The sequence below is a fragment of the Crocodylus siamensis genome, chromosome 1 (genome assembly GCF_052110815.1).
Source record: "Crocodylus siamensis isolate JL-2025a chromosome 1, ASM5211081v1, whole genome shotgun sequence".
Lineage (NCBI taxonomy): Eukaryota > Metazoa > Chordata > Crocodylia > Crocodylidae > Crocodylus > Crocodylus siamensis.
The window spans coordinates 15,727,079-15,740,940 of NC_143395.1; the positions used below are offsets into that span (position 1 = coordinate 15,727,079).

Consider the following 13,862-nt stretch of genomic DNA (forward strand, 5'->3'; position numbering starts at 1 on the left):
TTTGATTGGCTATTAAATTCATATTTAAGGCTAATGAGCCCCTCCTTTGGGGGCAGATCTGCTGAAACTGAGACCAGAGGCTACAGCTGCAGGGACTACTCCTCAGCAAGGCTTCCTAGCCTCTTGGTCTCCTCCTGTCTGCAGTCCTTTGCAGAGCGATTTGAATCATTTTCAGCTCTGACCATTTTTGGCTTCTTTGGTTACGGGACTGGTTTTTGGCAACGACTTCTGACCACGGTTTGGACAACTCCAACTCAACTTAACCACGATTTCGGCTCAACTTACCTGGCATTCGACTTCGGCATCATCCTCTGGTTATCCCATCTCGTTGTCCATTTGGACTGGCGTCACGCGTTCACCAAGTTACAGTTTCTGTTGTTTGTTTGAACCTATTAATGAGCTGTTGACCAGCCCTGGGACTAAGGAGTGGGTAGCTGCACCTAGCTCCGAAGGGCCCACTCTGGAACCGCGTGGGCCAACAGACCCCTTCGTTGTTTGTATTCATTTACATTACTGTAACTGAAGAAAGCATCTCGGCCTCCGCTTCCAAAGCGTGAGTAATAAAACCACCTGTTTGAAACCATTCGCTTTCGTGCCACTCAGACTCCACTGCCACAAATCCCACCTGTTCGTGTTCCAATCGCCACCCCGGCCCACCGTGACCTTGGGGCCTGATTCATTCGGTTTTACCCCGACAGTAACATGATCCTGGACTCAGCACGCCAGTCCAACCTGGCATGTGGTTCTGGAGTCAGTGTACAAAGTCAGACTTGGTGCGCTCAATCTGGCCACAGGCCAGCTCCATGTCCTGGCGTGATCCAGTGTGCAGACGCAGAGGGAGGCTTCTCTCCCCCTTTCCCCTGGTGGAAATTTGGTTGGGGGGAAGAAGGAGAAACGGCCACAGTGGTAATTGCCACTGCTACCAGTTACCTCAATGAAAGATCTTTTTTTTGTCTTTAGGCTCCCATTCATAATCAAGGTGCATACAATATACATGGGTGTGCCGTATGTCAGAATATATGGTATGGTATGTGTTACACTTAGTGGTAACTGCCATAGCTCTGAGACATTGCAATTAACCACTACCACTGCTTACTCATGCTGCTGCCTCCACACAGTTTCTGGACCTGTGGGGATCCTTCTTCTCACATATATAATGTGCACCCTGATTTTCCACAGGTGGTTTTGGGGGGAAAGATGAAGGTTATATGTGAGAAAATACAGTAGTTTTACAGGGGAATTGCCAGTATTACCAAATATAGAGGTCTGAAATAGAACTTGTAACTAGCTATTTTATCAGGTTAAATAATTCCCCTAAAGCGTTGGACAAGCCTGTATCTGGAGCAGTTTCGAAAAGCAGAGGGGGAGGTGTTGCTTCAGACCTTGCAGCAGCTGTTATGCTGTGCCAGTTAATCTGGGAGCCATGCGCACGTAGCAAACTGGCTCCAACCTTAACTCTGGATGAAACAGGATTAAAGTTAGAGCTGTTCAGCTACAGTTGCTTGGATCAGGGTTTGTGCACATCTAACAGTTATAGTATAACAGCTGATATGTGTTTCGGAGCAGCAGCAACTCCCCGTCTCCTTTTGAAACCATTCCAGATGTAGGTTCATCCATACCTAGGTATTTGTAATGACCATGCACCTCTGTTGATTGAATATGGTGTGCCAGAAGATCACAGCTGTGCTGCTCCTAGATCAGTACTGTACTAGAATCAGTAGGAGTCAGCTGGGCAGATGGTGCCTTCCACTTCTTTTTCTGGAAGGCTAAGAATTAAAAGGTAGGATACAGGGACTCTTTTTCAGCTCTTAAACAAGCACAAGTTGTTTATTTAAAACAGGTTGAACTAGACATGGTCTAGCATTTTCATAATAGTGATGTGATGGGAAGAAATAATTTTTAAGCAAAGTCTACCTTTATATGTGTGCCTTTTTGAAGCAATATATTATAGCTGTCTTGTTCTTTTCTTTTTGTAGCTCTTCACCTGCGAGATTATGAAGACATTATCCCTGCAGTTGAAATCTATTCCCTTCTGGCTCTGTGTGCATGTGGCAATAGAGCATTTGGTATTTGTTCAAAAGCCTTTGTTAAACTTGAGTCCTTAGAAACCCTTAGCCCAGAACAGAAGCAGCAGTATGAAGATCTTGCCCTGGAAATATTCACTAAGCACTGTCCTAAGTATAGCAAAAAATCGGATCTGGATGGCCTTCTGGAGAGGTAGGCTATTATTTAGTTTTTTTGGTTAATGTTAAAATGTTTTGCTAAAATTGTTGACAGGAAACCAGCAGGGTCTCTCACTAAATAAACCCATAGGGTTGCTATACCTTTTACCCTGTCAATTAAATTTTTGGTGGGCCTAAAAGGGACTTTTCCCTGGGTATAGACCTATGTCCTGGTCCCACTCAGAGGGCAATAAACCAATGATTACAAGACAGTTGGATATAAGTTCAATAAACATATAACAAGCCCAGTCACTAACAGTACTAACAATAACAACAAATATGAATCATAAGGTAAATCAGTCTGTACAGTATTTACAAGTAACAGCCAAACACCACTATTAAATTACTGCCTGAGGGCAATCCAGAGCACTGAAGGCCTAGTGTGGAGGCTAAGATTGCTACTTCAGCCTCTAGTCACTCACTGAGGATTTCTCTGCCTTTCCCCAGATGGGTACTAAGCACCTCAGACTCAAGGGTGGGTGATACTTTACCCTCACAACGAATGGCAGGTAAATCAGGCAGATGCGTTCACGTATGGCGGGAGTCACTCCACAGCTTAGTGATTTCCTGGGAGTTTGACCCTTCCCACAGTGCCAACTCTCACAGATGCATGCACCACTGATCTTTACACATGCCCTTACAATCAGTCTCAGTCAAGGGCTCACAAGACCACTCTCTCCCCAATCACACATGAACCCACATATGCAGGTAGCGGCAGGGGTGGGCTGCCTTCAGTGTGGGTGGCGGCGGCTCTGGAAGTGGGCTATGGGGGTGGGGGGGAAGGGAGTGCAGCCACCCCAAAATTCCCTGTAGCCTCCCCAACCCTCCCTCCCAATGCCTTTGCCTGCCCTGAACACAGCCCAAGCCAGCCCCACCCCTCCTTCCCCCCTGGCCAGGAAGAGCTCAGCACCGCCCCAGGCCCAGCCTCAGCCCACAGCAGCAGCCTGCCTCAGCCCATGTGCAGATCCGGGGGCACATGTCCGCCCCGCCACTCCTCCCCCCGTGCCGTCCCGGGGTGTGCATAGTGGCAGGACCCGCCTGCCCACCGCACCACCCCCCTGGATGAGCTGCTTGTGGCTCCATCCTGCACCCCATCCTGACCTGGCTGAGCAGCACCTGCCTCTACCCCACTCCCTCCCTCACTGCAGGGGCCTTGATCTATCCCACTTCTTCCCTTCTATAATCTCTAGCCATCCTAGGCATGTGTAACCAGGACAGGACTCGCTGCTAACGAAATTTACTATTTGGACTTGCTGGTTCTGAAGTGCTGATGTTAAGACACATGGATGTTTTATCATATCAGGAGGATTAATGTACCCAACCATAGGGTAGCATATGTTAATTTTACTTGATATAAGTTCCATTGTAATAAAATAATGCAATGCTAAATAAAAAAAGCTAAATTTGTGGTAGATGGCCAGTAAAAATTTTGCATGGGCACATATACACATGCAGTTATGGTGCATGACAGAACTGTGGAACTTACTGCTCTAGAGTTTATTGCTCCTGAGTGGGCTCTTTGAACGTACACCTGGGAACAATAATCTTCAAAGCAATAAGCTCCACAGTTTATTCATGTGCAGCACATTGAGCTGGGTTGGAGCAGCCCTGGCTGGCAGGGAACCTGGTGGTGGGGTGGGGAGGATAAGGACTGCTCCCCCTGGCCCAACGTGCTGCAGAGGGGCTGGCTGGGCCATAAGGGTGCATCAGTATGGGGCTAGCTGGCAGATACTCCCTGCACTGATGCACCCTTATATTCCAGCTCACTGGGTAGTGTCTACATGTGCTCTGCTACAGAGCTTTTTATTCCAAAGCAGGATAGCACTTGTATTTATAAGTACTATCCTGCTACAGAGTAAATTAGTTTATTCCAGCCCAAGAGGGGTGCAGATGAAGATGCCAAGACATTTACGGAACAGCTAATTAGTCAACTGTGCAGTAAATGTCTCGTGTAAATGTGCCCCAAATATATAGGTTTAAAATAAAGCTATGTATGCACTTCCCTTATCCAGATGACTCCTGAAACAAATATTTGTTATTTTAGAATGTTTTAAAGTTACAGTTAGTTTTTTTCCTTTCTGTTTCAGTAGTGGAGAAGGAAAACTTCCAACATGTGTTGCAACAGGAAGACCTATCACAGAGTATCAGTTCTGGATGTGCAACGTGTGCAAGCATTGTGTACAGGCCCAAGAAATAAGCAATTATAACTTTTGTCCTCTGTGCCATGGCTCAGTAGCTTAGTAAGAAAAACAAAGGTTATGTTATGTCTCAGACTCTGATAAATATAAGAGCATATTTTGAAATGTAATGATTCTGTTGTTGCTTGTTAAATGTACTGTTACAGGATACTACTATTAGCAGAGAAAAATCTCGAAAAAGAAGTGCAAGAGAACAAAGAAGGTGCAGTCTGTCATAAGAAAGATTTGTTAAGTGACATTTTTATGAAGTGGTTGAGGCTAAGAGCCTTTTTTCGTAGTGTAAACTGGACCTAAATTTACAAACAGATATTCAACATCCACTGTTCTCAGGCTGTTTACATTGAGTCATCAATGTAGTATCAAGCAGCAGTAGTTATTAATTTTTCCCAAATATATAGGTGAACCCTTGAAGAAAAAAATTGAAATGAGTCCATCGAGGGCGATACACTAATTATGCAGATTTTGTTCCTCTAATTGAATGGTGGGGCCTATTTAAATGTCAGCTGTAAGCTTAAAGCCCAGCTCTAGCTGACCAAATATTAGTTTGTAACCAAGAAACCATAGACTCAGGTGAATGATTCAACAACTAGACTATTTTGTAATCCAAGAGAGGAAATAAAAAACAACAAGTAAGTAGTATAAAGAACCATAACAAGATTATACAGTACTACACACACAAACTAGAGATCAAAGTACAGCTCTTCTCAGACTTGCAACAGCCTCGCTAGTGGTCACAGGCACAGAACAGCTTAATATTCTCATCTTGGCCACAACACAAGACACATGCACAGCCCTTAGCAGCTTACATACACAATACAGCAGCAGTTCCAGGTGATCACAATATACCCAGAGAGGACTCGAGGAAAGAGGGGATATTGGCCCTCACCAGCTGCCCCAGCTCTCACCCACTCTCATCACACCCGCCTCTCTCACAGTCAGCCCTATTTCATCCTTTTGATCACTCCACTTCTGTCAATCTTCCATTCACCCAGTCACTCAAGACAGGAAGGGTGTCAGTCGCATGCCAGTCACTCCACTGACCAATCCAGGGGTCAGTTATCTCAGGTAGGTACTTGGTACCATACCCAACATTGGTAACATATGTTCCTGTCACAAGTTGCATAGGGCTGACTGCGCATGCCCATATACTCACAAGGTGGTCCCTGAGCCTTTGGGGTCATAAGTTCAACACTCAATGCAAGAGTTCTGCAACTCTTCCTCCAACAAGGTCCAGTGTTAAACAGCACCCGCTGCAACCCTCATCATTGTCTGTGGTATTTTTCTACTATAATGAACATACTAATACATGTACTTAAAGCAGATAATCGATGCTGTATTCTTTTGTTGAATATATTCACCAGTGCAGTACAAAGGAGCCAAACAAGCTCATCAGCAAAGAAACTGCAGTTTGGAATCTGCAGCTTGAGTTCTCCCTGCCTCTTTCAAATATTTCCCCCTTAGGTAATGAGGCTGACTCAATTAATGTTAGTAATAAAAGAAAAAAAAACCACATTAGTGAACTACATGTTATAAGTTAATTGCCTTTTTTCTTTGTGGGCAGATATGTCTGTATCATGCTGTCATAACTGTCTTCCTTGTGTACTGGTATAAATGGAGATAGGGACATGCAGACAGGGTAATTACAATATCCTTGGAGGTGATCTATCCTGCTCTGTAGTTAGTTGAGCTACAGTGCTAGGAATGATGGGGAAGCTTGAGTAGCTGTTGTTCATGTTGTACATGCTCTGTACAGAAAAAGAACAAATCAGTTTTCAGTTTTGTCAGGCTGGTATTTTTCAAAAGCACACCATGAACTTTTCTCTGAAAAAAAACCAAACAACATTATATGGGGCATCTTGTTCTAACTTCAGGTATCCAGGAGTCAACTCTTGCTTTTATTTTTTTCTGTATGGAAGTGCTTTATAATATAAATGTTACATATATTGTATTGTAATACGTTTAATAAATAAAACGTTTTTCTATGCAGTGGTATAACCTTGATGGTCCAGCAATTAGGCTACCGGTGAGGATTCCCTAAAGCAGCAACCTCGGGCCACGAAGCCATAAGTATATTTGCCCAAATATATCGGTGAGCCCTTGAAGAAAAAAAATTGAAACGAGTCCGTTGAGGGAGACACACTAATTATGCAATATTTAGTCCCCCACAGATCAGGACACTTGCGGGCCGTCCTCCAGTCACTGCCAAACTTCAAAGGCCGAGCTCCGCGCAGCAGGCTGGGGCCAGGCCGTGCCCCCGCACACTGCAGGGGACTAGTCTGCTTTGGGCGCGCTGCACAGCAGGCGAACCGCGCCAGGTTTCAAACGCAAGGCCGGTGCTGCGCCCGCACGCCCGGCTGACTCCGCCCCGCCACGCTGCCGCGCCAATAAAAGGCATCCCCGTCAAGGATCTACTGATGTCACTGTTCTACGCAGGGAGTGAACACGCCCCGGCGCGCGGTGCATAGTGGGGCCGCACGGGACCCGGAAGTCGATTAGTGCCACTTCGAGCAGCCGCTGACGGTTATGGGAACGTGACCCGGGCCCCCCCGCCGACATGGAGCAGGAGCGCGGCCGTCGGCACCCTGAATTGCTGTCAGCTGCGCATGCGCGTTTCCGGGAGCGGCGGTTCGAGGAGGCTGAAGCGCTGTACAGCCGCTTTATCGCGGACTGCTCAGGCTCCGCCCCCTCCAGGTGAAGTCGTGTGGACCCAGCCCCTTGCGCTTGCCTGGCGCTTGGAGCATGCGTAGAAGATCCTGTGGGGGCGTCCATGCGGGTAGTGCACAGGCCCTGACGCTTTGGTCCCTCCCCCACCTGTCTGAATGGAGCAGCTGTGGCTACTCCTGGCAGCGCCTGGCCTGGGCCACCTGGTTCCCCTGGCGCTGTCCTGCCCGTGCACCTGTTTACCTGTCACCCCACAGACAGAGGCTTTAGGATCAGTGGCAAACGTGGGGATGGAAGAAAGCCACCCACCTGCCGTCCATTGGCTGTAACCCCCCCTATGGGAGTGAGGCCATAGGTTCAAAACAAGCGTGCCGAGGTGGAGCACCGAGAGCAGTGCACCTCGGTATTACATCTGGCTTGTCCGAGTCGATACGACTTTGGAAAGTCCAGCGTAAGTGGCCTGTTTTGGGACAGTAAGTCAGATGTTGTCGCCCTCGTACCAGTGGCTGATAAGAACTTCTTTACATTTGGGAATTTCCGCCGTAGTTTTGCACCAGAATAATTTACAGATCTTTAGAAATTGCTTAAGTTCAGGAGGTTTCCTCGAACAGCGCCCCTAAAGCTGAGGGTATGCTGTAGTTTAAGGACCTGTGAATAGTCCTCTTGGATATGTTTTGTAAGTGGTTCGTGAATCCTAATGGAGCTCTCCCTTCTTCTCATCTTAAGCGAATGTGCTGCTCAGGACCTTGCGGCTGCATTTAATAACAGGGGACAGATCAAGTACTTAAGAGTTGACTTCTATGAAGCAATGGATGACTACACCTCAGCCATTCAAACACAACCAGATTTTGAAATTCCGTATTATAACAGAGGATTAATATTGTATAGGCTAGGTATGGAAAATGTTTTTATTCACTTCCATAATTTTACTGTTTTCTGTGCAAATTGCAATGTGCTGCAAACTCAGGGGCTCTGAGGCTCCAGGATCAAGCCAGGGGAGCTACTCCAGCGTGTAAAATGAGTGACACGGGTCAGGCAGTCCTTTTGAATCACCGTTCTGAGTAATTTGGCTTCAAATGAAAACAGGAACTGGCTTTTGCTGCTCTCCCACAATCTGTTTGTTTGTATAGTGCTTGTTTGACATTGGGATGCAGAGCAGAGTGACCCACCAAGTGAACAGCAGCTTTCTGTGGCATAAATTGATCTTGTGTGAAACAGCAGTTTACAGTTTGTGTTTTGCTGTTTGGCTTTCCTTTTGGGTACATATGAGGGAGAGGAATAGTTCCTGAGTATTGCCACTGAGTAGTTCACCCATCTGTATCACTCCATTGATTTTAGTGAAGTTAGCTTTGTTATTAAACCTATAGTTTCATAGTTAGTAGGGTCGGAAGGGACCTGAGCAGATCATCAAGTCCGACCCCCTGCCATGGCAGGAAAGAGTACTGGGGTCAAACGACCCCAGCAAGGTGATTGTCTAGCCTTGTCTTAAAGACCCCCAGGGTAGGAGCCAGCACCACTTCGCTTGGAAGTTGGTTCCAGACCCTAGCCGCCCTGACTGTGAAGTAGCCCCTCCTGATGTCTAATCTGAATCTACCCTCTGCCAGCTTGTGACCGTTATTCCTGGTCACTCCTGACAGTGCTCGGGGGAACAGGGACTCCCCCATGCCTGCTGGTCCCCCTTGACTAGTTTGTAACAGGCCGCTAGATCCCCCCTCAGCCTTCTCTTGTGGAGGCTGAACAGGTTCAGGTCCCGTAGCCTCTTCTCATAGGACCTGCCCTGCTGCCCCCGATCATGCAAGTGGCCCTCCTCTGGACCCTCTCCATGTTGTCCACATCCCTCTATGTGCATTGTCTAGCAAGAGTAAAACCTATTTAAATATGGTTAAATGAGAGGGTGAGATGATGAAAGGCAAGGAGATACTAAATTGTTTTTCAATCGTTCTGTTTGGCCATTGCTCATTATGTAGTGTGGCAGTTGTCTAGTAATTGTGTGAAAGAGAAGTGATGGTCATAAAGAAAATCCGTGGCAGAATGTGGATTTTAGTCCAAAAAAAAAGCATCATCTTTGTTCCTGAAGCTGAACAGAGCGCAGTGGTCATTACGGCAGCATTTCCATTGACTTCCTTCACTAAGGTTTGGGTTGTGCCGTAAATCTGCACTGCAGCTCTTGCTGCCAGGATTCTGCATGGACCAAAAGGAGAGTGATTTGGGAATAACCAAATTGTTTCAAATATAAAACACTCTTTAAAACAAATTATTTATTTTGAAAATGGCTTGCACCTTTAAAATCAAGTAAAAAAAAAAACAAAAAAGGTTCAGTTCTTTTAAATATGTCATTATTTAATTTTGTTAAAGTTGAGAACTAGATTATTTGGTTGCATCTTTAAGTTGAAAAACATCTGTTCATAGGAATATGGTAATTGTATGTAGATTTCCGTCACAGGGCCAAAATGAGGTCAGAGCTCACTGAGGCTTCATCATTTTACGTCTACCACAATATGTTGGTTAGTATCATGTGAACTGCGTTTAATCTGCCATCAGTATATAAGTTCAAAGTAAGCTGTGATAGGTTATTTTTGTTCTATTCAGTTTATACAACAGCTGGCCAAATTCAGTAACTCCTGATGAGTCTTTGTCATTAACATGAATTAATGTGCTTCTATATTTTTTGTCTTTGATAGCAGTAATAGAAAATAGTCATGCAAGATACTGAAAATGGTCATGTGAGATTCAGTTACATTTGTAGCTGAATTACATTAGCAGATCCCTTATGCATTAATACATCAGGGTTTAGGATCTGATTTTGAGACTCATAGTATCATAGAAAATTAGGGTTGGAAGGGACCTCAGGATGACATCTAATCCAGACCCCTGCTCAAAGTAGGACCTTCCCCAACTATTTCATCCCAGCCAAGGCTTTGTCTAGCCAGGTCTTAAAAACCTCCGAGGATGGTGTTTCCACCACCTCTCTGGGTAACCTGTTCCAGTGCTTTACTACCCTCCTGGTGAGAGAATTCTTCCTAATATCGAACCTAAATTTCCCTTGCCGCAACTTGAGACCATTGCTTCTTGTTCTGTCATCTTGTTCTGTCATCTGCCGTAACTAAGAACAGTCCAGCTCCATCCTCTTTGGAACCACCCTTCAGGTAGTTGAAGGCTGCTATTAAACCCTCCCTCAGTCTTCTCTTCTCCAGACTAAATAAGCCAAGTTCCCCTAGCCTTTCCTCAGAAGTCATGTGCCCCAGCCTCCTAACTATTTTTGTTGCCCTCTGCTAGACTCTCTCCAATCTGTCTACATCCTTTCTGAAATGGAAGGGGGGCCCAAAACTGGACCCAGTACTGCAGGTGAGGCTTCACCAGTGCTGAATAGAGGGGAATAATCACTTCCCTTGATCTGCTGGTAACGCTCCCGTTAATGCAGCCCAGTATGCTGTTAGCTTTCTTCACAACAAGGGCACGCTGCTGGTTCGTATTCAGTTTATTGTCCACTGTAACCCCTGGGTCCTTTTCTGCAGAGAAGGCTGACATCTACTGTGAAGTACTGAGCACCACAGCTTTCACAGATTTCAATAGAAGCTCAGCATAACTAGTAATCAGAGGATCAGAGCTTCAAATATATTCAATAGAAATGTTTAGTAAATCCACCAAGCAGTTATTTTTCAGTTTGAGTTTGTAAAATAGTTTTGCTGTTGAAAAACAATAATGCATGCCTTTCTCTTCTCTTTGAAACAGGGCACTTTGATGAGGCACTGAAAGATTTCAAGACGGTTTTAGATTTAAACCCTCGGTTTGAAGATGCCTCCTTGAGTCTAAAACAGACTATTCTTGACAAAGAGGAAAAACAAAAGAGAACTTTATTAAATGAACAATTGAATACATAAAAATATTTTTCCTGACTCTTGGTTGTCTTCAGTTCATTTCAGTTGTTGAGGAAAGCAATACAAAATAATTTACATGTGATTTGTCCTGCTCTGGTTTGTAAGTTCTTGGCTGTCTTGGATAAATAATCAAAGTGGGTATCTTTTATAATTGCAGAATAAATTATTTTTTTAATGGTTATGTAATGTTGAGCAAAAGGACAGCATTAAATCTGTCTAAGATGCTGGTCATTTTATGTTGAAATCTTTTATAATATATACAGGGCTACTGGAAGTTCAGTAACCACAACTAAAATCCTCGCTCTAAAGAGATATCTAGGTACTTTTGCAGATTTATTTAGACAGTCTTAAGTGCAGAAAATAATCAAAATATATGGTAGGTTTCAGTTCAGGTATTGAAACATGAAAAACGATTTATCTTAACCATAATGTTGCTCACAGCCTATATATACAGAAGAGTTGAAGCTACACTGAAGGATATACATTATACATAAGCTTTTAGGGTATTAAACAATCTTAGAGCTTTTTTGCACGTGAAAAATTAATTTGAATTAACTCCTTACAGCAATGTGTCTAATGTCCAGTTGTATGGACAGTGATGGATATCTTTTAAGAGTTTAGCCTTAGGTTTTTTACTTCTCTAAAATTGTTTTATAGTCTATTAGAAGGTTGCCTGTTGATTTCAAGTATACTGATTGCAAAACTAATGGATGAAAGTATAGAAACAGTTGTTTTATTTTTTTATGACTGGATGAGTACTAAGCAGATATATGCTTTTAAATTTAGTATGAACTGCAAGAAGCCACAAGATTTGACTTGCTTATGGTAATTATTGTGAGGTTTTTTTTTTCTGTTTGTTGAAAAAGTGTATATTAAATAAAAATCTGCACGATGACGCATCTTTGTTAGTGCGCACTGTTGCAGTCTTAGTTGCTGATTTGCCTTGAGTAGTGCTCAACTTTAGAATGCCATATGTGATCGTGCAGTTGTCTTATCCATCGGAATAAAGTTGAATAAGATTATTTTAATAGTAATTTAACTTCATACTCTGTGTTCCTTCACGGAGAATCTCCAAGCCTTTACAAACACAAGGCTACATCCTGGTCACTGAGACATACAATTGCAGTGAAGATCTCAAAGCTACTTGGGTAAGTAGAGGGACCCATGGACTACTTTATATTCTCTCTACAGTTAGTGCTAGTAGTTCTGGTGTGAAGCATTGCAGTACTTTCAGTCAGCAAACTACTTTGCTCCCCTTCTTGTTCAAAAACGTATTAGAATGTCCCCATAGTGCTATTGAATTTGTTTTTTGGGTGGAGAAAAGAGGCACTGAGACTTCCAAGAACTTTAATTTTGTTCTTTGTCAGAAATGCCAAGTATGTGCACTGACTACATTTTATATCATATTACTGCCCGCTACTTCCAAGGCTAAATAATACACAAAAAGGTTGCATATCTTTTAAATTGCTTGGTTTCAGAAGTAAGGAACTCGGTTACTATTCTTTGTTGATGAAAATCTAATTCTGCCCATGACACAGCTGATCTAGAAGAGTGATCCATCCAGCTTAGGTGGGCGCTAAACAAGGGAGTTTCAGTTTTAGAGAAGAGTGGGTAGAGATCTGTCACTTGGAAACTGTCTGCGAAGGGATTGAAGGAGTGATCACAGATACAGCTTTCACCAAGCTATTATCACTTCCAAATGCCAATACATGAGCTTTATTTTTTAAAGAAAAATAGGAAGAAACCTCCCATCATGTATATTTTGAAGAGCAAATAAATCAAGATTTTTAAAAATAATAGATCCCATTCTTTCATAGACATTTCATTTTATATTTTCTCCTATTCTGTGTTCTATATCGTACCTGTCATGATAACAGGATTGAATAATGAATATTTCACACCTGATTCATAGTAAATATGTCTTTCTGAAAGAGAGAGAACTTTGTAACTTCCAACATACTTTTTAATTCTTCAGGGCAGCTCTAGCCAAAAGGTATGTATTTTTGTAAGCTAGGCAGATCTTTTTGGCTTTCAATCACAAACACCATCTGCTTTTCAGTCTGAAATTAATAAACAATGCTTTGTGGCATTCTCAACCACTGAGGCTTCTTGAAATTGTGTCAGAAAAGCATCATTACCCACACTGGAAAACTGAAGTAAGGAGATACATATTGTAATGATCTTTTGGCTTGAAAGGGTTGCTATTCATAAAGGATTATGAATCAGAAGAATAGCTGAATGTAGTAAAATTTTATTTATATTGTGTTTTCATATACAAGGCAGACAGTCTCAACTTCGAAATGAGTGCACAGTGTATTCTTTGGACAGTAAGCCATATAGAGGGATATGGTAGTGTTGAGCTTACACCTTCACCAGACTTCAGATGGGTTCTCCGCCTGAAAATTATAAATGATTGTAGAATGTCTGAAATAATTCTGGCTGCCCTCTTCACAGCCTAAATGTTCCCCTTTCATGATCATATGCTGCACCAATAAATCCAACAGGTGGCTGTTGCTAACATGCACAGATTGGCTGTATGTCTTGGCAAGGAACATTTCAGACATGAATAATTCACAGACTCTTTCCTGTGGTTTCCTACCCATAAACGTACCACAAAAAAACCATTGCCTGTTTCCTTCTATGTAGTTCTTATGTTGACCTATGTGCTTTTACTAGCAGACCCTCCATTTAGTCTATTCCCCAGGGCTGGGATTATCTCAACAATGAGAAACTATGTTCTCACCCAGTGGTTTTCTACCTATAAACTTAGAAAAGAGGTGCCCTTGCTGCATTACAGAATGTTTTATTTCTTCAGTTATCTGGCACAGCAGTTTTTTTTTTTTCTAAGCTTTTTCTTAATCAGAGACCTGGCAAAGGAACATTGCAGAGCTCCATAGTACCCT

The 13,862-nt window shown here is 43.4% G+C and overlaps 3 protein-coding genes across 5 annotated transcripts in view; 2 read left to right on the forward strand and 1 right to left on the reverse strand.

The window, feature by feature from the left end:
- WDR35 (WD repeat domain 35) overlaps nucleotides 1-6,402 on the forward strand; it is a 70,201-nt gene extending 63,799 nt beyond the window's left edge. For all 3 annotated transcript variants that reach the window (XM_090031739.1, XM_090031750.1, XM_090031744.1), the window contains 2 exons: nucleotides 1,977-2,217; nucleotides 4,310-6,402. In XM_090031739.1, the coding sequence (XP_089887865.1) occupies nucleotides 1,977-2,217; nucleotides 4,310-4,463 (395 nt within the window). In that variant the 3' untranslated portion in view covers nucleotides 4,464-6,402. The remainder of the gene's footprint in view (nucleotides 1-1,976; nucleotides 2,218-4,309) is intronic.
- Nucleotides 6,403-6,887: 485 nt separating this feature from the next.
- Nucleotides 6,888-11,977, forward strand: TTC32 (tetratricopeptide repeat domain 32). The gene is made up of 3 exons (XM_090031759.1): nucleotides 6,888-7,111; nucleotides 7,808-7,974; nucleotides 10,814-11,977. The coding sequence occupies exons 1-3, from the start codon at nucleotides 6,975-6,977 to the stop codon at nucleotides 10,960-10,962; spliced, it is 453 nt and encodes a 150-aa protein (XP_089887885.1). The 5' UTR covers nucleotides 6,888-6,974; the 3' UTR covers nucleotides 10,963-11,977.
- A 1,244-nt stretch (nucleotides 11,978-13,221) lies between these two features.
- Nucleotides 13,222-13,862, reverse strand: part of LOC149872605 (uncharacterized) — a 112,913-nt gene continuing 112,272 nt past the window's right edge. Inside the window, exon 18 of the mRNA XM_090031820.1 lies at nucleotides 13,222-13,355. Coding sequence (XP_089887946.1) covers nucleotides 13,339-13,355 — 17 coding nt within the window. The 3' untranslated portion in view covers nucleotides 13,222-13,338. The remainder of the gene's footprint in view (nucleotides 13,356-13,862) is intronic.

Excerpts from the sequence above, each read along its gene's own strand:
- TTC32 (XM_090031759.1), top strand. The coding sequence starts at position 6,975 with ATGGAGCAGGAGCGCGGCCGTCGGCACCCTGAATTGCTGTCAGCTGCG. Across the intron at positions 7,112-7,807 it reads TCAGGCTCCGCCCCCTCCAG|CGAATGTGCTGCTCAGGACC; the intron begins GTGAAGTCGTGT and ends TCTCATCTTAAG. Across the intron at positions 7,975-10,813 it reads ATTAATATTGTATAGGCTAG|GGCACTTTGATGAGGCACTG; the intron begins GTATGGAAAATG and ends TCTTTGAAACAG.